At 40.5% G+C, this 27,481-nt stretch overlaps 1 protein-coding gene across 2 annotated transcripts in view; it reads right to left on the bottom strand.

Moving 5' to 3' along the window:
• ELOVL2 (ELOVL fatty acid elongase 2) overlaps positions 1 to 20,749 on the bottom strand; it is a 51,143-nt gene extending 30,394 nt beyond the window's left edge. The window contains exon 1 of one of the 2 annotated variants that reach the window (XM_030943483.1): positions 20,638 to 20,749. In XM_030943483.1, the coding sequence (XP_030799343.1) occupies positions 20,638 to 20,640 (3 nt within the window). In that variant the 5' untranslated portion in view covers positions 20,641 to 20,749. Of the gene's footprint in view, positions 1 to 12,817; positions 14,122 to 20,637 lie in introns of those variants that run through there. The other variant, XM_030943484.1, reaches the window with a different exon arrangement.
• Between the last annotated feature and the right edge of the window lie 6,732 nt (positions 20,750 to 27,481).

Raw genomic sequence — 27,481 nt, 5'->3', positions numbered from 1 at the left:
GCAAATAAAACCAAAAATCCATGTGCTCAGACAACACACTTCTCTCTGGCAAATCACAGTAACAGCCTTTATCAACAAAGGTATTTGGGTTACAAAGCTAAAGATCAACATGTCTTTCATGTTGTTTCTTTTTTTGTACAGGACATTGCCCTGGGTATTAGCAATGTATATTCCCTGGCAGGATTTTTGACAGATTTGTGAAAGATCTATTTACCTAAACCTATTAAAAAGACAGTAGGTTATCTGAGCAAATGAAATCACCCAAATGGAAAGATCTGGAGGCAGTATAAAGTCAATGATGATAGAGCAACAGAGATCTCTCTAATGAGATGTTTCAGTATTGTTGCACAGAAATGTAGGTAAGTGAATAGGTAGCATGGTGCACATAAGTAAATTAGTTTTCATGCCATTGCACCTAAAACACAATTTCAAAATCACTGGGTTTGTAAAAAATATATCACTTCTTGTTATATATTTATATATCTTTGTAAGATATATTGAGAGACCAATGTCTACTGGTTTTCTAGTGGTTTTAGCAAAAGTAGTATAAGCTATGCAAAAATTAGGTAAATGCTATCTAAACAGTGCAGGTATCAAAATAACTTTTATTTGTCAAAAATACCTTTGATTTCTCAAAATACCAATGATTTGCCATTAGGCATTATTTATTAATCAGTGAAAACACTGCCTCAAGTCATTTAGGCTGGCTCTTTCTATAGTTTTATAACCAAACTACTTGGATCCAATAGAAATACGAAAAAACTCTCTGAAATAAACTTCTTACAGATGAACAAACTACATTCAATCTTACCTATGCTATCTGGAAACCTTTTGTATTACTGTTGGTTTGGGTGTTTTTTAATTCAAAGCCTTGAATGTCATTCACTGCCTCAAAAATCTGAGATAATTATTTGCTTCTTCTTACACAGCTACATAGAAATTAGAATACTCTGTACAAAACAAGATCTCATTTCAGACTTCAAAGAAAAAGTGGAAATGGGCGCCAGTCTCTGCTCTCTGACACAGCTCCTGGAAGTAACGGTGATATTTTAAAGTACCCTGATTGAAAATACATACATGATTAATTTTATTATTTAAATGGCAATTTTTCTTTGATTCCCTGAAGAGTTCTGCTCTGTACATAGTCAGTATCTGTAAAGTACTGGAATGAATCCAAATTTAGCAACATGTTTAAAGAAACTGATCTTAGATGCTACCGTGCATATATTTAAATATACAAATATTAAAGAAGATTTTGTAAATGGTAGTGCTTGCTCTAGAATGGCTGAAATAGAAGATGAAATTAAGCAAAGTTGAGTCCAACTCAGAACTGCTTATAGATTAAATTGTTTAGCTTTTTATTGCTTGAAGCATTTAAAATTACTCTTGAACAAAGATGTACAATGATGGACAATTCTCCATCACTTCAGACAACCTTCTAGGGTTTTGTCATCTTCACCTTCTATGATTTGTGTGTTATATCTGTAGGGGAAACAGATACATATAATATTTAATTAAAAAAATCCCAAAAGAAAGCACTTATTTAGGGATTTATATGTGAACTGCAGAGAAAGTTGAAGCTGAAGGCAGAAAGGTGAGGCAGATGTTTCTATGAATTGTGTCTTATAAGAAGGGAGATATTTAATGAAATTGGGAGGCAGGACATCCAGGACCTGGCAATAAACTGCTGCTTTGTGTAATTCATGCTTAATATATTGATCTCACTGCTAGATAATCTCACTGAGAGTAGGAACAAGCTGGAGCAAGCTCGTGAGAGAAACACAACTAGATGGAGCATGAGGCTGCTGCTGTGTCCCATGGATACTGGGAGGGAGGGAAAAAATAGCTAGAAGAGACATTATCTTAGATCTTATTTATTGGCATTTTAGACTAATTATTTGAAGAGACAGAAACTGGATTCCTTGCTTGACATGATGATTTCTGTGTCCCACATTCTGGGACATTCTCTCCCCTCGGGTGGCTGACCAGGACTAGGGGCTGAGCCATAAAAGCCTTATCCGCAGAGTGGCGTTGCCAGAACTCCTAGGAGTTGCACAGCCCTCTGTGCTAACCTGGGCTGACTAAAGGGCTCTTTTGCCAACATAAGATGGATCCATGGGAAATGTTCTTGCTGTTGTAGCAATCTCACTGCCTGAATCCTTCCACCTCTCCTTCAAAGGCATGTAATTTAGTGTGACAGAAGTGACTGAGGCCAAGGGAAGAGAGGGAAGTCCTGCTGGTGGTCTGGGTCTGGAAATATGCCCATATAATATGTGGACAACATTTGGTAATGCTCCTACTTTGCAGAAAATAGCCAAGAATGGCTAAGAAAAGAACTATGTGTGTACTACTCCATCTAAATATATAGTCATTTTTTTAGAATTCCAAGAAAAGAGAGAGCTGTATATTTGTTTTGGAAATGTAGGCTGTGTTATACATTTTAATATAATGCAAAAATCTCTGAAAAATATGTTATGGTGGAAAAAAAATAAAGGAATGCTATTCCAGCTTTAGCACAGAAAATAAAAAATGAATAGTCTTTGTATGTTTCTCTTCCTCTTTCTTCTAAAGTCTTTCACATTAAACTGTAAGCACTCCAAGAAAGAAAGATGATGTTACTGTGGTCAGTAAATTATTTTTTAAAACTTCAAGAGCATCTTTGAAGGTAGCATAGAATAGCACTGTCTGAGAAAAAGACAGTATTTCTAAAAGATCTTGGTGAGAGCCGTGTCTAGTCTGAAAAATTGTATTTGATTTTCAACCAGATCACATTTTACTCCTATTAATTTTTCATACTATGCAATATATAATTCATTCCACTGATAAACCTTGCATGCATATGTGCAAATGTCTGGATGTTTTCCCAGCCGATATTACCAAATTCAGCACTTTTTGTGACAGGTTTTTTTTTGCAGTTGAGGGTTATTTTTTGCATGTATTTGGAAATGACTGACTGCAGGTTGGCAGCCTAGGCGAGGCTGGGGGCTTGCAGGCCTGCCTGTTATCTGACAAAGCAAATTGGTGGGGGAACTGATTCATCAGATAGGTGGGTTTTCTCTGGAAGGAATTGAGAACAGCTGTTGGAACAGGGATTACAGCCAGAAGTGCTGAACACCTTCTCTTGTGCTGATTTAGTCGCTGAAGAGAGAGCTGAGTTGATGATGGTGTTACTGAGTATGCAAAGATAAGGGGAAGGTAGCTGTAAAGGGAAGGCAGGCTTGCAGGTTTTCCCTGAGTAGCTGCTCAGGTCAACACTGCCTGCAAGAAAATGCAATTTTCGGTGGGTTCCTCAACAAGAAGACTGGCTAGCTATTTCTGATATAAAAAATGAAAGGATGTGAAGTTTGGTAACCATGGAAAGACACATTGCCAGAGGTTTTATCTGGCATTTAAGCTGTCTAGGCGTCTTGACTTCAGATTCTCTTAATTTATTGCTGCCCAGAGAAATTTTACCACAGAGCTTAGCAGTGCCTGAAGGGAAGCAGGAGGCTGCCAGTAGTATTTGAATCAAACCTGAAGCAGAATATTTGACTGCCTAAATTACCAGGAGCATGCTGAAAGATGCTCCTTACACTGGCAAACTGAATTTAATTTAATCTTCAATTTTAGTTCTGTGTTCTCTCTACTCAAACAGATCTTTCACCTACACAAGTATTTCCCCTTGCAAACACAGCCAAGATAAGAAAGCAGTACCTGGATACAGGCAGCAGCCAGCATGCCAGGTGTGCCTATGATACAACTGTTCACACCTGCTCTCTGTTTAATCTGTCAGTAGACCTTCAGGTTGCATTCTAAATCTGCCCTGAGCCTCAGACTAGCAGTTAACTCTGAAATTTATTTTTTTGCAACTACAGCTCTTGTCTCCCTATGGAAAACTTAAGTATGTGTTGCAGCAGGGACTCCAATCCAGATGCTGAGATTAATTGTTTCAGTTTCACTTTTCCCATTTTCTTTGATGGTGGTAATAGCTGACTACCCTCAAAAATCAGGGTGTCAGCCCAAGCAGTTAAGAAAGTCATAAAAAGATATCAGACATGAGTCCAAGTTAGGTAGAAGTGTAGTTTGACCTTAAAAATCATTTAGTTCCAACACTCCTAGCATGGGTAGGGACCTTCCACCAGACCAGGCTGCTCAAAGAGGAAACCTTTCTCTTGGTAATGTGCCTCTGCACTTTGGGGACTTACAAATTGATCTTTTGGCAAACATGCACCTAAACCAAGTTTTCGTGCAGATTCCATGTCTCTGGTGAATAATGTCACCTTTATGGAGTTCCATTTGTGCCAATGGTACTTTTTGTGGCTGTTTCTACACCCAAACCAGACCAGAACATTAGGAATAACAACAGTGGAGCCAGCAAACATCCCCTGTCAATGCCCACAGTGGAGAATCAGCAGAGTCAAACCAACAGCTCCCACAGGGAGACAGAAACTACCACAGGAAAGAGCAAGGCCAGAAGGGACTTGGCACAGACCTCCCCTGACTTAATTACCATTTTCTGCTAAAGCAGCTGGTGGCAGAAAGCCAACCCCATCCTTCAGTATCTGCTCCTGTGTTATCTTTTTCTTCTGATGAAAGGTAAGCAGATGACTTTGCAGCTGGAAGGTTGAGAAATTGCCACACTTTGTGGAGTGTGAGTTTGGGCGGCCTCCACGTGAGTCAGAGCACAGGGCTCCCTTAACCACCTATCCTTAGGCATTTTATGGCTCTCTGAGTATGATTCTCAGAGAGCTTTAAGAGAAACAGTGGCCCACTAAAGGCAGAGCCTTTGCCTTGCTGCCCACATGGCACCTGTGAGTACAAGTTGTGGGTACAAGTGTTCCTCCCCCTGAGGCAGCAGATCCCTTTGAGCTTGCTCCTTGCCCCCAAAACAGCAAGCACGCTCTGCTTCAGGTCTCTGAGCTCCAGGCCAGGCTTTGGCTGGTCGCCTCAGAAGGGCAGAGTGACCCAAGGAGACCTGCTATGCTTGGTCTTTCCCAAGACACGCCTGCACCCCATCTTGCTCGTGGCTGTAACCACAGCGCCCCACACCAGCTGTAATCCCTTTCATCTACAGCTACAATATCCACCTTCACTGCTGAATCTTTTCTCATTTTTTTACAGGTGTGAATCTATAGACACCCCTTCCTGCTGCTGCTTGTCTGAAACAGCAGCTTAGGGATTGGTAAAATTATCTCACACATAAGGGAAAACACAATGGATAATAACCCAATGCAATGAAAGGAAAAAAACCTAAATTTACTTTTGGATCTTCTAACATTCACCTTTCTATAAAATTGTGATACAAAATGAAGATCAAACTGTAAAAGTTTTGCATTTGTGTTTGCATTCTCTCTTCCTAGCTAACAAAAATACCCTGCTTTCTATTTTTTCCTTGTTCCTCTGAAAGACTGGGTTTCAACTCGTTATACTGAGGTATCAGAAAGAGAGCTCCTATGGCTACCTGAAAATGCCAGATTTTAGCTGTAGTGAAGAAGAAGGGCAAGTTCTAACTCGTACTGACAAATTTATAATAATTCATGATGAAAGCCCAAAGCCCAGCATGTATTACTTTATTGCAGTTACATTTGAGAAGTGAGTTGTGCAACACTTTACTTGGTGTAAAACTCCTGAAACCTGATTGCCTGGCTTTGGGGACTGCTGCCAAAAGCAGGAACCTTGCAAGCACCTCAGCTCTGTGTGACAGGCCTTTACAACCAGGAGATGCTGGAGGAACAGTTTTCTCTCAAGCCTGATCGGTTGTGGGTTGATGGCTGGTGACTCACATTGGAAATGAGAGTTTGAGCTGTTTTCAGCTGGGGAGACAACATACTCCAGACTTTTCACTTCTGATAAAAGGGTACTAATATTTAGCTCCCTTCTGCTTTGGGATTTTAAATTTTGTTTAATAAGAGGTCTATTTTCACTTGGTTTTGTAGTCCTGCTCAGCACTGCACCTGCTCATCCCACACATGGGAATAAGGATGGAGGAATAGTTGCTTTATGGTTTCCATCAGGATTCAAATCAGCTTAAAACACCATCAACACCATACGTGAGAAAGCACTTAAGAGGCAGAAGCATTTTAGTGAAAACACTGTAAGTATGTGAGCTATTTCAGACATCAGTCTTGTTTCTGGACTATGCAGCCTGCTCGGAGTCATAGAAAATATTAACTGCTTACATAAAATGAGGCAAGACTTGTTTGTTTTACCAGTCACACTACTGTCAAATCAGTTATTGTGAGATAAATTGCTTTTGCAAATTTAATCAGCTGTTCAAGGTTTGTTTGGGTTTTTTTTAAGTACAAGGAAAAAGCATTTGGAAGGTTTCTGCACAATTGTACGGGTTAAAAGAAAAGTGATTTAAGAACCGATTAATATTTACTTGACTTTACAAAACCCTTTCAAAGTTGAAGTGCTTGAGAGCATTCCACCCTTTACACATTTTTAATTTCTCAATCTTATCAAAGGCTGAGCGTCACAATGTTTCCAAGTGAAAAATCCCCTTTCTTGAATGACTGTTTGCATGATTTCCCTTCTACAATTCCCAAACATTTTTTTGCTCTGTTCTTTGTGAACATGCTAAGTAATCACTAAAATAATGCAAGCCAATTTCAGCTCTTAAAATAGATCTCATATGGCCTTAAAAGAAGAGTAAAAAGGAAGACTTGCTGCTGTGGCCCAATTTGCAGCATCTGTCAGTCATGTACACTCCCAAGAACTGTATCTTTATAATCCATCCTCTTGCTTGTTATCAGAATTTCAAAATGAAACTGTCACCAAAGCAGATCAGTGCAATCCTTTTAAAAGTAATCCTGCTCAGTTCTACCTGCTACACAGGGGAACATCAGCTTAACTTGTAATTAAAGAAGATTTCTCTAGGGAGACCTCAGATGCAGCCTGGCAGTTCCCAAGAAAATGGTAGCAATTATTGACCTCATTTTCCTTTGCTCTAACAATGAGATTTAAAATGACAGAATGACCTGAGTTGGAGCATAATTCCTGACAGTGATGATGTGACAAGAATGTATGATGGTGAGGGAATAAACAAAAAGGAAATGAGTTAAAAATGAAACAGTAGATAAAAATTGTGCCTCCTTCTAACAGCCTGCGTGAATACATCACTTTCTCAAGCAAAGCAACAATCCTTGGGAATGGGTTCTGTCTTGAATAACAGGAAGTTTCCTTTGGAGCAGGCAGGTCTTAAAGTTACAAGCAAAGAACCCTGATGAGTTTTTTTAAAAATAAGTTAATTCTGTTTTGGTTGTTTCCTTAATTGTCTGTGTAGCTCTTGTTGACTTTACGAGGTGCTGGGAAGACAGATCAGTGTCAGAATGAATTTTACATCAGCAATACGAAAGCCTGCACAGCTTAACTTACCTGCTTCCAAACAACTAGGCTTGATAAAGGATGCCCAACCAAACTGCATCTGAAGAACCAGTATACAATTTTGCCTTATATAAGAGCAAGACAGCCAGCTGCACTTTGAGAAGCACGGGAAAATAATTCTACCAAAACAAAGGAGGCAATCACCCTTTTAAGGCTTTGGATTTACCAGATTATTTAGCTTTGGAACAGAATATTCCCCAAATATATACTGGGTGTAGAGTGTTTTCCCAAAATTTGCCACATGTGCTACTACAGTTTTTGCAACAAAGATTTTGCATCCTACATTTAGACCCTTACAATAAATAAACCAAAAGGGCACAGAGAGCAAATGAAATGGCAGAGGAGAATTACAACAACAAGTTTATATGGCAGCTCAGTTTTCTCAGTATGCCATATAGTGATAAATATGTTTTCCACACTATCTGCAGACAGATTTTGTTGCTGCTGAGAAGCTGATTCCATAAGTTAGTATAATGCATGCAGGACTTTATTTTGTGCTTTGCATACACAATTGATCATTTTTCTGGAGAAAGAAAGTGGGACAAGCTGACAACATATCCTTTTTAGTACTGTGTAAATCTCTTCATTTTCTACGGCAACAAACTTCACGATCTAAGATGAATAGATGCTCAGCCTCTGCACATGCTCTCATGGCTTGTTGGACAAAGAACTTTAAAAAAACCCCAAACTAAAACAGAACTCCTCCAAAAAAATCCAAAAGCAAGAACTCTGATTTTCCCACAATCCTGGCAGTGCAGGAGGACAAAAGGCACTCTATGCCAAAGTAGGTTTCTTGGTTGCTGTCCCAGATGTCTGCAACTGTGTCCCCACAGCAGGGATTAATGTGCAAGGGACTGCCTGCCCCTCCTGATAGAGGCAAGGGGATCAAAAAGGATTTTATAAAATGTGTTCCCTGGCTGGGGCTTTCCCCCAGTGAGCAGTTTTGCCTGAGTTTCTTAATCAGCTCATGCCAGTGCTGGGGGGTCCTCGGCTGCTGGCAGTGGAGACAAGACAGGAGTATTTGAAAATCTGTGTGGGTAGCATTTCTACTTCCTCTGGGCACACTTAAAAGTGGGGCTGTGTGTTTTTCTCTTTAAAAGATAAGAAATTAAATTGAAGTACTAAAATGTAAACATTTAAAATTATTAAATAAAGTGTTGGGGTGCTTTAAACATCTTGTAATCTTTGACAAGCAATTGTCAGCAGCTGTTCAGAAAACTAAGTCAAGAACTCAACTTGTAAAATATTAACTAAATAATTGCTTAATTCAGACTTTTTCCTGCAGTCTTAATTCCCTTTACAGACACACTTTTGCCAAGGACAAGAGTGGTAGAAGATTGAATACAGCCTGTGAAGCATGTAAATAAAAAAGGAAAACTGTAAGAGATGCTGGAAAAATTGACAGCTCCCCACATAATTAACACTTGTTTCAAACCAGTTACAAAGTGTCATTGTCAGGGTATGAATTAGAAGGCACTTCTAACATATAAAAGGCTACAAGTACTGTGTGTAAGAAAATTAATGAAATGCAGCATTTTGTTTGCATCACTTAACCATGTACAGTACATGTAGGCAACATCTTATGAATTTGTGAAATTCATTAGTATTAATTTTATACTCCTGAAGTACTTTAAAGTTGCAGTAGCTAGAGACTGTGCACAGAAGCCTGTTTTAAATATTAAAAGTTCCATGTATAAACAGAAAATTGTAACGTAGGACACCTTATTTTTTCAGTAACAAATAATGGTCCTGAAAATACTTTCATCCTCGTGAGTGAAAGAGTCTCAAGTTGATGCAATTATTTAACTGCCCTGAACTTCTTATAAACATACAGAAAAACTAAATCAGAGCTAAACATCTGTGGCATTTTAAGAACCATGAAAGCCACTGTGCTGGCTGGAGAGTTGGACTGCCATGCACAGGCTTCTCAGCTGTGCTTCCCCTGGGCTGGGAATGGCACTGCAGGGCTATTGGCAGTGCTGGTTCTACAGCTGTTACCTATTTCAGATAAAGGGATTGGTTAATTGAAACTATCCAGACTGGAGCTCTTGAAATGCGCTGTACCAAGTTCAGGTGAGCTGTGCAGGACAGTGACCTGCAGCAAAGGAATGGTGCTGTGTACCTGGGAGCTGGCACAGCTGGAACAGGAGCAGAGAGTGTTCAGATCTTTGGCTAGCTTTTGCAGTGACTCCTTTAGCATAGATTCCCCAAATCAAACCCCTTCTACCCTGCATTTTCACTGAGCTAAGCCACCAAGTTCTTGTTTCCATAAATCCAGAAGTTAGTCATACTTTCAAGCTTTTCACTGTAACAGTAAAACCAGAATTATATTAAAAACTAATACCTCTAAATGAAGATTTTTACTGACCTCTGTAAATTCAGAAAGCTGACAAAGGAACAAAGTGGGATTAAAACCCACAAAAGCACATCTATAATAATGCTTATTATTAGAAGTTTGCTTTTTTCCCCCCAAACCCTCTACTGAGTGTCTTATTTATACATTAAATCTACTGAGATGAATTCTGCCCAGCTGTTTTTCCTTTGTGGAAAATTGCACCTATGAACACTTAGTCAAACTGGGCTAAGTACCTGCCCAAAGGCAAAACTTACCCTGATACATACTCTGTCTAACCTGCTCAAGTTGTTGAATTATACAAGGACATTAAACCAGGACAAATTCCCATCCCCTTGCCCCTGGAAGAAGCAGGAGATTTATGATGGGGCATGTCCATAGCACAATTATAACCCAACATATTATGGGTAAATGCCATGCTGGCTGCTGGAGGCACCAGCAGAGATCCACATGGATGTAACAGTCTCCTTGGCCAGACTCACTGGACCCACTGCCAGCTGTGGAGTGCTTGTATCTTAATTTGTATCTTAATTGTATCTTAATTCCTCTTCAAAAACAGAGAATGCAGGACTCTGGCAAGGTAACTAAGTCTGAGGTACGTGTGTGCATGTTTTCTTTCTGTCCCGTGCAGGGACTGGTAACACAGGTCAGGTTGTATCCTGCTTTAGCCACATCCCCAAAAGTAACAGCACTCAGCTCCTCTTGTTCTTACAGCCTGGGTGTGTTCTTTTGTCCACTGGAGAAATGGTTTTCCTTGGTTTGCAGTCATCCGCTGTGCCATTTCTTTGGGTAGTTTCTGCCCAAATGGATAGAACCTTTCCTGAGCTATTTATAGGGATGTAAGTTGGAAAAGGTGAAAGAAAAGAATTTGAAGGAGGGGGAGGTGTTTGTAGCATGCAGCTGAGGATTAGAGAGTTCACATCCCAGCTTCTAAGGTTTCAGCCTTAATCTTCCAACACATGCAAAGCCTTTCAATTTCACTTCGAGGTCATTACCCATGTACAAAACTGTCTAACTGCTGTGTGACAAATGTGGGCACAAAACTCAGTACAGGAAGCTTTTCAATTGGGAGTGTAAATTGTTCTGGGAAAGAAGCATGAAGTTTTTGGTAAAAATAACTACTTCTAATATTTGTTCCTTAGATTTTAAATCAAGCAGATTTCAAGCTTGTGAGTTGTAATAGACATTTATCTCCTAATTTATCGTTTGATGGTAGATATCATTTACAGTAACTGCTGACTGAAAGAAGAAAAGTAAAACCCAAAAAATTCTGAAGGGTAAGCATGTCACGATATCTAATAATATGTAAAGCAAACTTGACTAGAAAACACGCAGTACTTCAGTGGGTATTGCTGGTCTTGCAATACATCTTGTGCCTTTGTAATTATGTCCAGTATTAGAAGATCAGCTTTCTTGGTGGAGGCTTTTCACACAGCTAGCTTTCTTCAGCATTCAGGAGGATCATCTGATAGGATCAGCCTAAGCTGACCTGGAAAGTCAAGCACCATTGAAGTTGGGAATTTCCATGTGCCATAACAGCTCCATGAGAGCCCTGCACCTCTGTGGCTGTCACACCCATCCAGACTGAATGAATTGCTTCTCAGAAGAAATAGCCATTATAAAGATAGACATCATTTGGAAAAATTTTCGGTTCCCTTGATAGTTAAGTATCAATGAGGTTCAATGCTGCTCTGTAGTGGACAGGTAGCAGGGGGGAGGAAAAACTAGAGTTGCTGGCAAGGTCAGCTTGAAGTATCTGAGACCTGATATACATCACATGCACTGATCAAGTACCTCTTTCCAGAAAATTAATATCCTCACCAGCTTAGGTTTCCAAGAAGGATAAGCATCACTTCTTACCTTGCATCATATGTGTGCTGTTAGGAATAACTCTTTGAAGAGATGACAATTTCTTGCAAGTAAATGCAATAAATATGTTTGTTTTACAGGAGAAGTTAGAAACAGCACTGATGGCGCTTGTAGCTGATTTAAGTTTCAGTACAGATAACCTTAAAAGAGATAAAATGAGAACATTCTGTACTCAAAAAAAATCCCTAGGGGAGAAAAACCAACTAGCAGACACAGAATAATTGTTTGCTGGCGAAATGCATTGTCTGAAAGAGTGGCAAAGGTAATAATGGTCAATCTAGTTATTTAATATCATAGAGTACTAAGATGTTTCAGGCAAAAAAAGAGTTCTAAGAAGCTTTCCCCTGGAAAACCAACTATACCAAGAAATCTATACCTGTTTAAGTCAGTGCAATCTATAAATGTGGTGAGGGAGTAAATGTGTGACAATTGTGAGAGTTAGGTAAGCAGGTAAAATAAAAGAATTCCAAGTATCACTGATTTTAAAGAAAATCCATCTATTTAGAATGATTTCTTTTATGAAGGCTATAAGAAAGAAAGCAGGAGGTGATGTCTGAAGATGTCCTCTGGTACTTTCCCTAGTTAGGTATAAACACTGTTATTTGAGGGTTCTAACTGAATTTGAAAGCTTCCTTCATTCTGACTGTGCATCTGTCTCTCTCCTAATTTAAATTCAGTTGCCTGCAGTATTAACCTGAGGAGCTGATCAGCTGTATATTGGTCAAAATATATCCTAAACTGGCTTATGGAGCCAAATGCATGATCATTTCAGGTAACAAGTTCTCAAACCCCATCTAATGCCAGATGGATGGATGGATGAATGAAGTGTCACAGGTATTTAATCATCTACTTTGTTATTGAGTGCAGTGTTCTTAATTTACACTGACTCATTATTTGAATAATATTGCATCCTCTTAGCTTAAACAACCACCTTATTGCATCCAATGAAAGCCTCTGAGAATTACACTTACACCAGTGTCTTATCAGTGCTGTTCATAGTTGGAGGTAGAACAGTGGGGAGACGCCTTTGTAAAAGAAGCAAGAACATATGAAACCCCAAATTTCCTGAAGACCAGGGGACTAGCATGGGTTTCTTGTTTTCAGCTGATCAGGATGTTCCTTATCCTATTGAGCGCTCAGGACCTGTTAGGTTTACTAAGTGCTTGCAATATGCCTGTCAAGCTTCAGCAAGACCTGAGGTTTAACAAGCCAGAATATTGAAATACTCACACTCCTTTAAACTCAGGAAAACACGTCTGGTGGAAAAATGGGACAGTGCTGTCTTGTTTCCCTTCTTCACCTGTCTTAATGACAGTGCTCTCTATCTTGGCTTTCAACTTTGTACCTTTCCGTCAAAACGCTTTCTGATTTGAATTCTGACATCGCCCAGAGGTGTCTGGCAAACAGAAGAAAATTACTTCCTGATTGATGAAAAAGAAATTATTTTGTGAAAAAAAAATTCTACTAAATGTAGTCCTGGAGGGACATTTTAGTTATACCAGATTTGAAATAAAATTACGCTGCTAATTTAGTAAATGTAAAATGGTGGGAAAAAAGGGTTTTTTTCTCCAGGTAGGTTATGAGAGATATTTTTTAGTTTTTCTTTAAGTTATTGTAATCAAAAGAACTCTTATCTAGCCTTTTATCTTTGAAGGGTTTTTGCAGATACTATTAAAATACAGGCTTACAAAGTCTACAGCAGTAAGGAAGAAATAACTGCATTGAACCTAAAAGGTTTTCATTTCAGTTTTCACTGAAATGGAGAGGGATTTCTATTTTGCTGAACAATAAAGCTAAATGCTACCTCTTCTGTTGCCTTGCACAAATTGCCAGTTTTAAAGATGAGTTTCAAATGTGTTTCAGCACCAAGAAATCACAAGCTGTATCTCAGCTTTCAAAGGAGAACTTGAAGATCCTGTGATGCTTTTGCCACATATAAAATAAAAATCTTAGAGAGAATATGTAAGTAAAATTCTGCCTGAAAAAAGAGCCCTGGAAATTGAAAAGAACGCTCTAAAACCAGAGATGTGATCTATTTCATTTTCCAGTTCTGGGGAAGGACTGATTGAACAGTCCTTTCTCATGGTTCTTAATCATTAAGCTGCCAGATAAAGCAAATAGCTCCAGTATTTCAACAGGAAAAATTTCCAATGTTGCTTTTAAGGGTAAATCCAGATTCTTCTAACACATTTTTCAGTGGATGTACCTAATTTTTGGGAGAAGATTTGGATTTCTTAGATAACTCACATAAATAAGCTGTCTACTACTTGGAGAGTGATGATCACTGCTGGCTGGAAGACATCTCTCATTTCTGCTTTCAGTAGCAGCAGGAAATGGGAAGAAGAAAGGAACCTATAAAGACTTTGCTAATCTGAACTGGTTTCTGATACACTTGTTTTCTAAGCCTTTGATTTTTGTTTTTCCCCCATTAACTTGAAAATATGGAGTTTTTGTCTGGCTTCATGCATGCTTTTCTGTCAGTATTAAAATATATGCCTTGGAAAGAGGTCAAGTCAAGGTAAGTGGGTACTCCTAGGTAAGAAGGGCAGATTTTAAGATTTAAATCCACAGTAGAGTCTGGTGTAACAGCAAAGCAACACTGAAATGCTACCCTAGGAAGACACATAATACTAACAGCTGAGAGGACAGATTCAGCTGGTTCTAAAAAATATCCCATTGCATGGGATATTTTTCATATCACACAAGCATCTGAATTTTTGGAGGAGGATAATTTTGAGTAGCCAGTCACAATGCAAATTGTGTAAATTACTTAATATATAAATGTATTTAAATAATAAATTGACAAGTATATAAATATAAAAACATATAAAGACTTGATGAATTTTACCCCTGGAATTGCATGGACTACTGACAAACTCTGAAAAAAATTACACCATGTGCACAGTAAAACATGGTTCTGGCACAAATACCAACTCCTATCTGATCAGAACTTGCATAGCCTCACAGTTAATCTTTTAAACTCCAGCAGAAGTAACTTGGCTGGCTGCAGGCAGCAATGGGAGAGAAAGCAGGTGTGGACAGTAATATTCAGAACTGCCTTACCAAGAGATGTGCCAATTCCCTGACAAGGAAATTGCTCTCAAAAAGTTTGCCAATCATTTATTCCTTGCCAATTTGAAGGCACTTTGCTTTTTGGAACAGTTTTATCCATGCTTACAGAAAAATGCAAGAAACCGTCTTGTTTTACTTCTAGTTGGATGTGAAAATGCAAGTGTAATATAAGGAAATAAGGAAACAGAAGCTGATGCCTGCTTTCCAAAGTGTCACTTGAGAACACAAAACAACAATTAAAGAAGGAAATATCTTCTACAAACTGGTCCTTAACTTTTTTTTTCTTCCTTGCATTTCTCCCTTAAATCCTAGAGGGCAAAACCTTGTATTTCAAATGCTAATTCATGTTTTGGACTTCAGTCATGTTTAAAGAAGACAGCACAAGGAGAGGAAAGGAAATGACAGTTGATTTTCAAGCTTAATAAGGAAAACAGAGGGTATGGAAGTCCTCTTATGTGTCCACCTCCAAAACAATTCTAAGTTTACCTCTTTTAAAAACCTAAATGAACCCTAATAAACTCCAAGGACACCTCTTCTTAAAATTGTATGAAACCCAAATAACAGAGCACTGTCTGCTGGCACAGGATAAGAGGGTGCCCAAGCTAATTGGCTCCCTTTCTCCATCAGCCCCAACAGTGGGTATCCTAGAGTTTAATCCACACATAACTGGAATTTTAAAGCCCAGATTCTTAAACCCATTACACCATGGAAACACCCAGACCGACACTTTCCTCAGAATAAAAATGCTAATGACTGCGCTGCATGGTAATGCCCTAATGATACAAAATGTCTGTAAACTGCCCCAGTTATTTTCTCTAGGTAATAGAGAAAATAGAGTTATTTTCTCTATTACCTAGAGAAAATAACAACAGCTGCAGACTTTTTATCATGTGTGTAAGTCAGTCTCCTGTTAGGCTGCTGTACCACATTTTCTTCGCGGGCTAAAAAGTGTCATGAATGGTGACTACTGACTAGCATCCTGTAGGAAGTTCTTCAACAACTTGGGGAAGAATGGTTTGGTTGTGGCTGCTAATGCTTGAGCTTAGGACATTTATCTGAAACTTGGTCACCCTACTTCTAATTTCTATTTCTTGCTGTGTTTGGTTTTCAAATGATGACACAGAATATGAGCTATTTCTTGCCTCATTTCCATATCTGTCCTCCTTAGGGTGAAAAAAATCAAAATCTCTCCAAACAATGATGAAATCTTGATGATCTTAATTTTTTATTCTCTAATTACATATCTTTGTATACAAATTTCTACCAGAGAGGGTTTGATTTCCTTCACTATGGGGAGCTGACCTTTACCACTTTATCACAGTCAGTTTGACAGAAAAAAGGAAGTTCAGGGCAGTTTAAAAGTCATTACCTAGGTGAACTCAATATTTTAAATTATCACTCTGTTCTTGTTAGACTTGTTAGACTGTCAAGTCAGAATACTTCCAGTATTAATTACAATATAATGTAGTCATTTCTTGAAGATGTAAAGAATTCCAATTACACTTCTAAATCTGAATTTAACTATTCCTCAAAAACTTAAAGTGGCTTTTGCTGTTAGTTAGGTAGATAAGATGCCCCACAGAAGTCATAAATATTCACTTCATTTCATATTGTTCTCTACTTGTCAGCTGTGCAGCAGTCCCATGGGTAAAGACGTAGTCACTCAGATAGCGTGGCCCATGTATTTAGCATATGAGAAGGCAAGCCATAGAGGGTTTATCCAGATAATGGATTTACAAGCTCCACTGTTGCCAGGCACTCACAAATTGGCTGATAAATTTGGTGTGCTCAAAGTCTGAAGTGTGGCATTTACGATGTGACAGAGCTGCATGTCTCAGGGTGTTTCTTCTCTGTTTCAGCTGGGCAATCCTCCTCGTACCTTTCCACCACTGCCTCACCAGGCAGGCTCATTGCAGCAGCTCTCTGGCTGGAACAAGCAGTTGTACAGTTAATTCCATCCCCATAATTTCCCTCCCTTCTCCATTACCTTTTTAATTACAAATCAGACTGCACTTGTGACATATTATTTTATCATTGAATATAGACTTCAGACTCTGTATGATGCTTAATAATGCCTCAGCTTTTAAATCCGTTTTACAGGCAGTGTTTAACAAAACTCCATATAGCATGGCATGAAAGCATCAGGAAGAATTATGATGTTATTCTATTTATTTACACTTGAATTTTGCTTAGATCAGGGAATAAAACAGGCCTTTATATTTGCCTTACTTTGGACTTTACTAATGCCTCAATAAAATACTATTGCAGGGTTTTTTCCCAACTTTTGATTGAGGCAGAAGTTCAAATTTAAAGTGTTTGCCTTTGATTAACCTTTTTCTTCAATAAAGTCAAGAGATGCTATAAAGTTAAATGAATGTAAAATCAAGTTCCTGTTGAACAAGAGGACTGTGCTTTTTTTTACAGATCAGACTGCTTGTAATGAAGATACAATGATCAGTCTTCAAGAATCAGAGGATCTTTCTAGAGATGAGAGGGATCAACATCAAGGGCATGCAGGTTTTGGTAAGCGGGCATCTGTAACTATGCAAATGAAATGGTGGACTCTTACTTCATTTCCTGGAAGGTTTTTTCCCTAATCAATTCCACTATGTGCAAAAGGATTCAGTGTCTCTTCTTGAATTTCTATGCATGTAGAGCCTATCTTTCCTGTTCTATATGCAGCTTCTCAGCATGTTTTCTCATAGCCTATTAATTCTGTGTCAGCTGGCAAAGCCCTGCCTTCCTGCTCTGGTTCTGGATGGCAGGGCTGCTGCAGTCCATTCCCTCTTCACTCTGCTGGAGCTGGAGAGATCTTGTGGGTGCAGTAGCACTGGATGTTGCGTCATCAGGTGTTTGTGCTGAGCTGATCTCTGTCTGCTGAAAAACATTTTCTTCCAATTTGCATAGCACTGTTCAGGGGTTAGAACATTGTCTTTGCAATCCTCTTTCTCATGCAGTATTCAGAGAAACTAACAAACACCAATGGACAATGAGACGGGTTTATTTTGGCTACAGTCAACAAAGAAGAGGCAATTTTTGCTCTCTCTAGGGCTCTTTGTGTATGTTCTGCAATCAGTGTATGCCCATACCACAGTCCATATCTTGATATGGTGGCCATGATGTTTATGAATGCTTAGAAGAGTTGGGTGTCTTTCTGTGTTGACTTCAGGTTACAGAGGTATCAAAGCCTCTGAAGGAAATGAAAAGCATTTTCCAGCATCTATCTCTCCCTCTACCACTGGATTCTTGTAGAGGTATGGATACTGGCAAAGGATCTATAACATCTAAATACAGTCCTCATGTTTATGCTTACCTTAGTGCTACCTAGTCTCTTTGTAAGCATAAGTTGCCATGACTGTGCAATGTTATACACCCTCTTACCCCATGAAAGTGGGATTTGACCCCATGGAAAATACACTGACAAATCAAAATGTGTAATCGGTTTAAAGTTCAAGGGTGCAGCCAAATCCTGAGCCAGTGTAATTTGACCTAGATTCACTGAAGCAAGGAGAGCTGCAGTGAACTACATAAACAGAAGAACCAAGCCACTGTAGTTGCCCTCATACAGTGAGGATGATGAGGAAATACTTAATGCTTTATGATGGCAGTGGTTTGCTGCTTCAGCAAAATGTAGTTTCAAAACAAACAAAAAAGTTTTCTTATTTAACTTTCTACAAATAATAGTGATTATTAAACACCCAGGATGCTGAAGAAAACTCTCCGTTGAGTTAAAAGGACACCAGCAACATAAGTCTGCTTATCTCTATTCCTATACAAGTGAAGGGAATGCTCAATCAATGTTCCCACCACCTGGGCCAAAAATCTGTTTGTCCTACATTTGCTCCTGATACCTTTGGTAGTATACTCCAATGTCCTCATGACCCCTTGCCCCCAGGCTCCAGGTCCATCTAGAAATCGATGTGCTGTAACTTTTAACCCTGCACTGGCATCATTGCAACAGCTTTCATCAATAGCTCAGGTATTTGTTTCAGTAACTATTATTCCAAGGACACTCTTTCCAACTTTCAGAGCCAAAGTAACCTTCAGCCTTTATACCACTTCAAGGACTTTCTCAGATTGGCAATTCTTTCCTCAGAATGACTTTATGTATGAGTAACAAAGCATGGGAAATGTCAGCAACTTTTGAACACTATTACTGGACATACAGAAGTGGAAAATTTGCTAATCCAAACCCACATGTAGCTCTGAATGGTGACTTCTGGTTATTCATTATTCATATTATATCCAGCCATTTTAAAAAAAAGGTAAGGTTAATTTAACAGCTCTAGGAACCAGAAAGAACAGGTTAAGGGTAGGTCTCAGCTATAATTTCCACTGGTATGAGGTTGCCAATGCCTATGTTACCAATTAATGCTTCCTTGATTTGCACTAGTATAACTGACTTCATCTCAGTCCTAGAAGGAAATAAAAAGGAAACATTTTAACTAGTTCTGGATATTTTACCTTTCTTTCCAGCTGCCTCAGTACTCCTGAGCACCTGGGTATTACCTGTACCAATTACTGATAAATAATGTATGCACCAGGTATCTTTGTAACCCTCTTCCTCTGCCACAAGGGAGACATCATCAATGGCTAGTATTAACGTAGGCTTTGTGCAGCTATGGTAATTTAGTCATAGCTTTTGGGTTTGTATTCCAAATTGATAGGAAATAGAAATTAAATTATGTCACTCTAAGGGGGCTCAGGCAGCATAAACTACTGCTCAATTTCAGGTATATTCAATAGGGTCTTTTCATATCTATCATCCCAAAGCTGTGTTGGTGGCAAATAGAATACACAGGAGAAACAGATTCACACTGACAGCAGGTGGACACATGACTTTTAGAAAAAGGACTGAAGTTAATTCATAGAATGACTATTCAGATATTATTCATGTCTGGATTTATGGGGGAAGGAAGGGTCCAAACTGATTTTTGTTCAAGGAAGGCAGAATTTACTATATATGATGCAAAGACTTCTTTGGGGAGAAAAAAGTATTTTTTATTGTTAAATCATATAAAAAAAAACTAGGCTCTGTTGTTAAGCATATCAAGCTTCTGATACAACCTTTGCCAAATTATTCATCCCAACGTGCCTCAAAATTTAAGGCTGCAAAACACTTCTTTGATAGTGTCCTACTTTGTAAGGTCGGCAGTACACTTAATGCATTGCTGTTTATAAACAGGATGAGCCCCTTTGGGAAAGTTACTATGACTGCAAAGACACAATGTGCTATGGGGAATCGGCACTGCTCGCTAAATAGGCGACTTCATTGTTCCACGTTAACTCTTCTAAATGCTGAACTAGAATCTAAAACTCCATTGTTCATTCATTACATGAGGAAAAAAAAAAAAAAAAAAAAGAGGAAGCGTTCCACTACAGATTGCATGGCTAAAGCAAGAGCTTCTGTTAAGATAACAAATTAACGGGAATAATCGGTTTATGTAACACGCTCAAACGCACCTCGGGGTAGAGCAGGATGCACCTGCTCGGAGCGGGGCAGGGCGCAGGGCAGCCGGGGAGATGGATGCCCAGGGGCTGCTCATCTCTCGCTCCCTCTCTCCATCCCTCCCTCCACCCAGGACCGCGTTCCTCCACGTGCCTGTCCCCGCACGCCTCCCGGCTCCCTGTGCCGCCCGGCTGCCCCCGAGGCTCCCTCTCCCCCATCCCTTCTCCCCTGCTCTCTAAGGGTCCCTCTGTCCCTCCCTCCTTCCCTACAATGCCCAAGCTCAGCCGCTCGACCCGACCCGCGCCGGCGGCTCGGGTGCCTGGCGTGGGGGCTGGGGCATCTGAGGCCATGCTCCCCCCTTTCCCCCCGAAAAATCACGCCCCGAACGCGGCCCGTAGGAGCGGGGGTAGCGGCGGGGGAGGGGGGCGGGCGGGCAGCGGGGGCTCTCCGCCGGCCCCGGTGGAGCGGGGGCAGGGGGCCCGGGGGATGTGCGTCTGCGGGAGGGGACGCAGGGGGTTCCCGCACTCACCATGGTGGCGGCGCGGCGCTGTCCAGGGTATCGCCGGGCTCGGCGCGGCTCTGCAGGCGCGGCCCCCGCGCCCGCCCTATAAGGCACCGCCTTCTCCCGGCTCCGGCGTGCCCGCCCCCGCCGGTGAGAGGGCGGGCACGGGGCAGCAGGGAGGGCCGGGGCTATGCCGGGGGCGGGCACAGCCAAGCGGGGCGATGGGGAGGCGCTGGGGAGCAGTATCTGGGCAGGGGAGAGGCCGTGCGGTGCTGTTCCATCACCCACCCAGCTGTCACGGCAGATGGTGGCCTTTTGTCTTTGTTGGAATCCACCCTGTCGGGAAGATTCAATTCACTGTCGGGCTGCTTTGGGAGCAGACAGGGTCACTGAATCTGTTGGATTCAACTTGGGTTTGCTCTATGGCCCAGCACTCGTTTTTACAAGCTGAACTTCTCTAATCTGAAGCCCTGAATCCTGCACACACTGTGCCAAAGTGAGATCCACCACCTGGAATGGTTACCAGTTGGTCTCAATCATCTCAGAGGTCTCTAAATGATTCCATGATTCCAACTGTGGCATCTCCAAGGAGATCTGTCTGTTAGGGAGGGACTGCTAAGAAAATGTTTAGGCTGGCTAGGAGTGAAACAAAAATCACACAGAACAGGAGCTACTGATCCCATCACAACTCAGTCTCTGACACACAACAGAAAAAGAGTCAGGGATGTGTAACAAGCACAAAATCTCACACCTTCAAAACTCCTTTTTGTTCCAGGTGGTAACAAAGTCTTACAGCTACTACAAAACATTTAAACTATCAAAGTTGGTTGAAAATTTCCTGCTTCTTTACCCCCATTCTTAATAAAGAAAACGTAATAGTATTTCTTAAAAACTATTACTATTTTTAATTTTTATTTTTATTTTCTAAAGGAAAATTTGTCAAGAAATTACATATCCATACATGCACTTCCATAGCTGCCTTCTCAAGTCTGTGTTCATAATTTGGTTGACCAGAGCTCAGAGATGTGTTTCCATGTCAGTGGGACAAACAGAGGAAATAGGACAAGGAGAGTATATGTGGTGCAGGACTGGTGTCATCTTCACAAACTAAAGCGTACTTGATTTACAGACATGCTGTGTTTGTCCAAAATGTAGCACTGCTGTTCTGGAATTTGAGATTTCCTTCCTGATCGGCTCTTTGTCCATGTACTACTTCAGCCCTTGCTTTCTCTTGGATCTAGACACAGAAGTCCACCAAAGGCAGTGAGGATGGTGATCTTCCTGGGGCTGCTGCGTGCCCAGAAATGATACTGCCAGGAGATTAATGTAAAAGCGTGTCCTTATGTAATTTCTAACCCACTTTTACAGACACAAACTTGTTTGCTCAAGCTTCCAAATTCCAGCATGTTAGTCCAAACTAACTGCCCCAATTCCTGAGGTTGACCTGCCAACCTTTCCCCTACTTCATCTTTTCCATAGGTTATTCATTTAATTCTTTGTGCGTCATTACAAACCATCTTGAAATACTGAGGAGAAATACTTTCTATCCTATTTTTTCCTCAGAGAAATTGTTCACTAAACAGAAGATTGTCCTGTTTGCCAAAAAAACTTGTCACTCTTTAGGTGCTGTAGAGAGAGGAGCAGTTTGGAAGCTGACTGACAGAGGAACATAGAAGTGACCCAGTGCATTGCAGTGCTTTGGCTTCACAATTTTTATTCCAATTTCTTCATAGTCCAGAATAATCTGGATTTGTGTGTCAAGCCAAATCTAGACCTAAGAATATGGTAATACAAGATATTTTGTCTTTATTCTTGTTATTCTTTGTCTAAAACAGAAAGGAAACCTATGTTCAGGTTTGGTAAAGATATCACATTTCTAATTTCTTCAGTTCCTTGTTCCTGACACATTATATTCATACTAATTGATAGTTTTCTTCCTTAACTAGTTTCCTTCTACGGTAGCAACTTTCTTTTTTAGAAAAACAATAGTGTATCCAGTGAAGTACAAACAGGATTCTGGTAGCATCTAAGAGAAGCTGTAATAGCATTATGGATATTTTTAACACCTCTCTAATGACCTGAATTTGGAGATTTAAGGACTGTGGCAGGATTTGGATTCATCTGTTTTGTAGGGAGAGTGATGCCATGCATTTAGTTGGATCCCAGGTGCCAAGCAGAGCAGACCTCTGCCAGCCAGCTTTCAGTGATTGTTGAGCAGCACATTGTCCTGAGATAAAAGGCAGAAAAATAAGTTGACATATGGACAAATAGACTTGCTTTGTTCCCAGCTGAAATTCCCTGAAAACCAACAGAGTAAGAAGAGGCAGTTTAAACAGCACTTCATTCTGGGGCAATGCTGTTACACAACCACCACTGTTCAAAGTGCAATACCTCAGGGAGTTAAGCTTGAGCACTGCTGGTCTAGGGGTGGTTCTAGGTTGTACTTTATCACAAACTACTTAATTTACAGAATCACAGACTGGTTGAGGTGGGAAGGGACCTCTGGAGATCATCTCGTCCAATCAGCCTGCTCAGGCAGGGTCTCCTTCAGCCAACTGCCCAAGGTGGTGTGCAGTCCGGTTTTGGATGTCTCTGCATCTTAGGAAAAGCACCTTTGAGTTGCAATGACTTCAGAGCTGACAGATCCCACTGGGCTTACAGCTCAGTAGGAATCAGGGTGGACAAGGTATCACTGATCAGTCAACTAACAGCAACGCTCAGATCCCGCTAAGTTTCAATCAGCAGGAAAAAGTTTCAGTTCAGGAAAGAAAAGTCTTTCTGTCTCCCATTAACATGTCACCTACTAGCAGTCACTGCTCCTGACCTGACCATGATCTCTTTCAAAGCTTGGGATTTAAACTCAGCACATGCCTGTTTCACAAAATTATTCTGCCAGCAGCCTCCATCTAATTCACTGGCAAAATGTCTCTTCTGTCTCTGAGCATCTAGCTCAGACGAAAGAGGATACATTTCTTCTGTTATCCATTCTTTTGCTGATTTTTTGGCACAGGACAATGGCTATGTACCTGCAGATTTCAATTTTGCTCTTGACACCATGGGGAATTATAAGGTCAATGTGACAGAACTTTATAGAATCATAGAATAGGTTGGAAGGGACCTTAGAGATCATGTAGCTCCAAGCTCTCTGTCATAAACAGGGGCACCATTCTCTAGAACAGCTTGCTCAAGGCCCCATCCAACCCGGCCCTGGCCCCTGCCAGGGGTGGAGCTTCCCTGGGCAACCTGTTTCAGTTCCTCACCACCCTCACAGTAAAGAATTTCTTCTGTGTATCTAACCTAAATATCTCCCCCTTCAGTTAACTTTTGTTAATTTTTGTTAATTTTATTAACTCAGAACTCTCAGTAATGAACCTGCATGCAATCAAATCTAAGTAATCAGGCTGAAGTGAGAATGTGGAAATTTGTTCCGTTGTTTTTCTCTGGTATGGTTAGTTCTTTCTAAATGTTATTTTCAGCTTTGAAACTACAGCTGGTGTAATATGTCCATAGAGCTAATGCCTGCATTAAATTACCAGCTGCAAGCAAGTAAAATAAAAACTAAGTCAAAATAAATTTATGCAAGCAGAAGCACTGAATTGAGCAATTGTGGAGCTCTGAAGCTTTTGTAGTAAATATTTTGTTTTAGCACCCTCTCTCGGACACAAACCACCACTGCTGGTGTTTACTCTTAAAAGGCTTGGCTTAATCTGGAAAGCGTTTGCAACAGGAAAAGTGCTTAGCTGCAGTCACAGATACAGCTTAGTTATGTATTTTTGTATTCTATAAATTAACATAAGTAGAATTTTCTCATCCCTCTTAGGCTTATCATCTTTATACAAATAGTCTATGTTGTCATTTAAGTCAGTCAATAACTGGGAAAAGCTTGAGGGCTCCAAAGCAAATACCGAAGGAGAGTTGTTACAAAAGACCATAGCTCCTTGCTGTCTGCATGTCTCCTGTGAGGAGCCTGCTGGCGTTAACTGCTGGGAATTGAGGATGAACCTGAATGTTCTGTCTTACAGCCACCTGTATTTGGTGTTAGGGTAGCTCGTGGAGGTCTCAGTTTGGGACCATGGTCTTGCTGTGTCCTACATCCAAGAGCTCACGGTGTCATGAGTAACAGTGTAACACAGAGGGAAAGGGGTGGGAGGAAGATGTTACTCTGTATTCCCATCCCGGGAAAAGAGAAGTGCATTAATGCCAAAAGAAAATCAGCTGTGGATAGGTCAATAAGTATACTGTGAATAGCAGAAGGGGCTACAATTTGCACCTTCTGCATGAACTGTAACTATCTGCCCAGCTTCTGGGGTACAACTGATAGGCAGTCAAGTTCCTATACATTATTTTGGCTCCAGTAGTTGATATGGTTGCCAGTTACCTTCAGAGACACTATATGTGCCAAGAGAAGGCTTAAAATATTAGGACACTGTAGAACAAAAACTGCCTGGATTACTTTAACTTGCTCTTCCTGCCCACATTCATTTTACTAAGCCTTATTTGCAATAATAGCCTTTGGCAGCACTCCCACTTCATCAATGCAGGGTGCGGACAATAATAAACAAACAGGAGGCCATGAATGATGCAAGGATCTGGAAAATGACAAAAACAAACAAACAAAAAAAAAACACAAACAAAAAAAAACCAAAAACAAAACAAAACAAAAGCCCCAAACTTAAGCGGCTGAAGTTCTTTTTCAGGACAAGAATAAATGCCTTATATAGAATAATTTCTATGCTATTTACATATAAGTTTTTACAGCTAGTCAATGATTTCATTCTTCCTTCTGCTGTCTCCCTCTAGGTATCCAAGTGTGGGTTTGTTGAAGTGCTGAGCACTTGCAGCAGGACCCAACATCAGCAAAAGCTGTGTTATAAATGAAGGGAGGCAGGAGATTTTCCCCACGTGCCAGCTCAAAAGCAGGCCAGAAGGGGCAATCAAAAATCAGTTGATACTTCAAATGTGTCTGTCTGCCTCAGCCCTCTCCCAGGTGAAGGAGGGACAATAAGATCCCTCCCCTTGTCCTGTTATGCAAACACACACAGTGCTTAACTGGCTGCTGTGAAACAACTGGTTGGTCTAGATGCATCAGCTCTCACACCCTGACAATAAGGTTTGTGCCCTCAGCATCTGCACCCCTCTTCCCTGAGCTAAAGAGTCTTTATCTCTCTTATTCACAGCATTGTGGAGCCTCGTTGCTTTGAGGAAACATGTCAAATGCTGCTGTAGTGAGCCAGCCCATGGCTTGGTGCACTGTTGAGCAGAGGCCCCCTGAGTGCCCCCTCACTGCAGTCTGGTGCTGCAGTCTTCGTGCTGTCTGATGGCCTGACCATCCTCTTTTCCCTGCCCCCAAAATATATCTCAGTGTGTCTGTGGTTGTACACGCTGAGAGAAGATGTGTGAAGATTGATCAGTGTTGAGCATCACAGGAAAAAGTGTTCAATGTAGAATATTGATAGTATGCAGCCAGCATGTAATGAGAGGATGGAGAGAAGGTCATAGTGTCATGAGTGAGATTTTTCCATCCTCCTCAGGGAATGGATGAGCTATATCCAATTTTCTGACTCTGCATCACACATATACACTTAAGGAACTGGATATACCAAGATTAGATTTGTATAAGTAACCTTTTATCAGAACTTCAGTGAATAAAAAACCTCATGTGTCCAACAGTAGCTCTGTTTTCTTTTGTGTGATTTTATGGAGTTTTGAAAAATAACCACGTCCACATTGCAGCTCACCTATCCCAAGTGCATCACCATCAGTATTGTACAGATTTTTGGCACACTGGCACATGAAATGATACATAGTGGGATAAATGTGTATTTATTCATGTCGTTTAACTTTCATCTGAAGAAAAGTCTTAGGTAAAATACTTGTAATATGTTTGGGTTTTTTTTTCATTGATATGGAGATCTGAATATAAATCTTAACTGACACAAAGTGGCTCAAAAGAAAGGGTTTATTTCATGTATTGGGAAAAATAGAATAACAAAGATTGTGTTGACCAAATGCTTGGAGGAGGAAAAGTTTCTTCTCATATCTCATGGCTTGGTTATAGTGTAACTCCCAGTTACCCCCCACCTATACACCTATCTCCTATTGAAGTTCCCTGGCTATTATGCCAGGAAGTCTTTTTCATGTCTGTCCTGAGGACAATTTCAGTAGTTCACCCCTACAGGCATTCAGCAGTCTCAGGCAAGATATTAGAGGGAAAGTCTAATGGAGCATGGCAGAATTATCCTCACTGGAGGAGGACCAGGTTAGGGAACACTTACAAAAAATGGAAATATCTTAAGTTCCCAGGGCCTGAGAGGTTGTGTCCTTGAGAGAGCTGTCTGATGTCACTGCAAGGCTGTTCTCAATTAGCTTTGAAATAGGCTGCTGACTGGGAGATGTTCCAGGAGAGTGGATGAGACCAAGCATCTCTTCTGTCTTCAAGGGAAGCAAGAAGGAAGGTCTGGAGAACTACAGGCCTGTGAGCTTCATCTCAGTCCCTGGAAATGTCACAGAGAAAATCCTCCTGGAATTCATGTGGTCTCTGAAAGCATGAAGATCAAGGTAATTGTGACTAGTCAAAATGGATTTAGAGGCAGAAAATAATGCCTAAGTCACCTGATGGCCCTCTACAACAAGGTGACTAGCCTGGTGAATGAACTAGAGAATGGGACAACATAAATAAGTAAAATTAAGGTTTTCCAAACTGAACATGCATTGATTAGAAGGTGTTCAACCTGTACAGAATACATGAGAACTCTAATTGCTACTTGTTTTCATTTTTTACTTTCTAGTCTATTAGAATCTCAGAATATGCTGCGTTGGAAGGGACCCATCAGGATCATTGACTCCAACTCCTGGCCCTGCACAGGACACC

The sequence above is a fragment of the Camarhynchus parvulus genome, chromosome 2 (genome assembly GCF_901933205.1).
Source record: "Camarhynchus parvulus chromosome 2, STF_HiC, whole genome shotgun sequence".
In the NCBI taxonomy this organism is placed as follows: domain Eukaryota; kingdom Metazoa; phylum Chordata; class Aves; order Passeriformes; family Thraupidae; genus Camarhynchus; species Camarhynchus parvulus.
The sequence above is the reverse complement of the archived record's forward strand: the minus strand, read 5'-3'. Positions and strand labels throughout refer to the sequence as shown.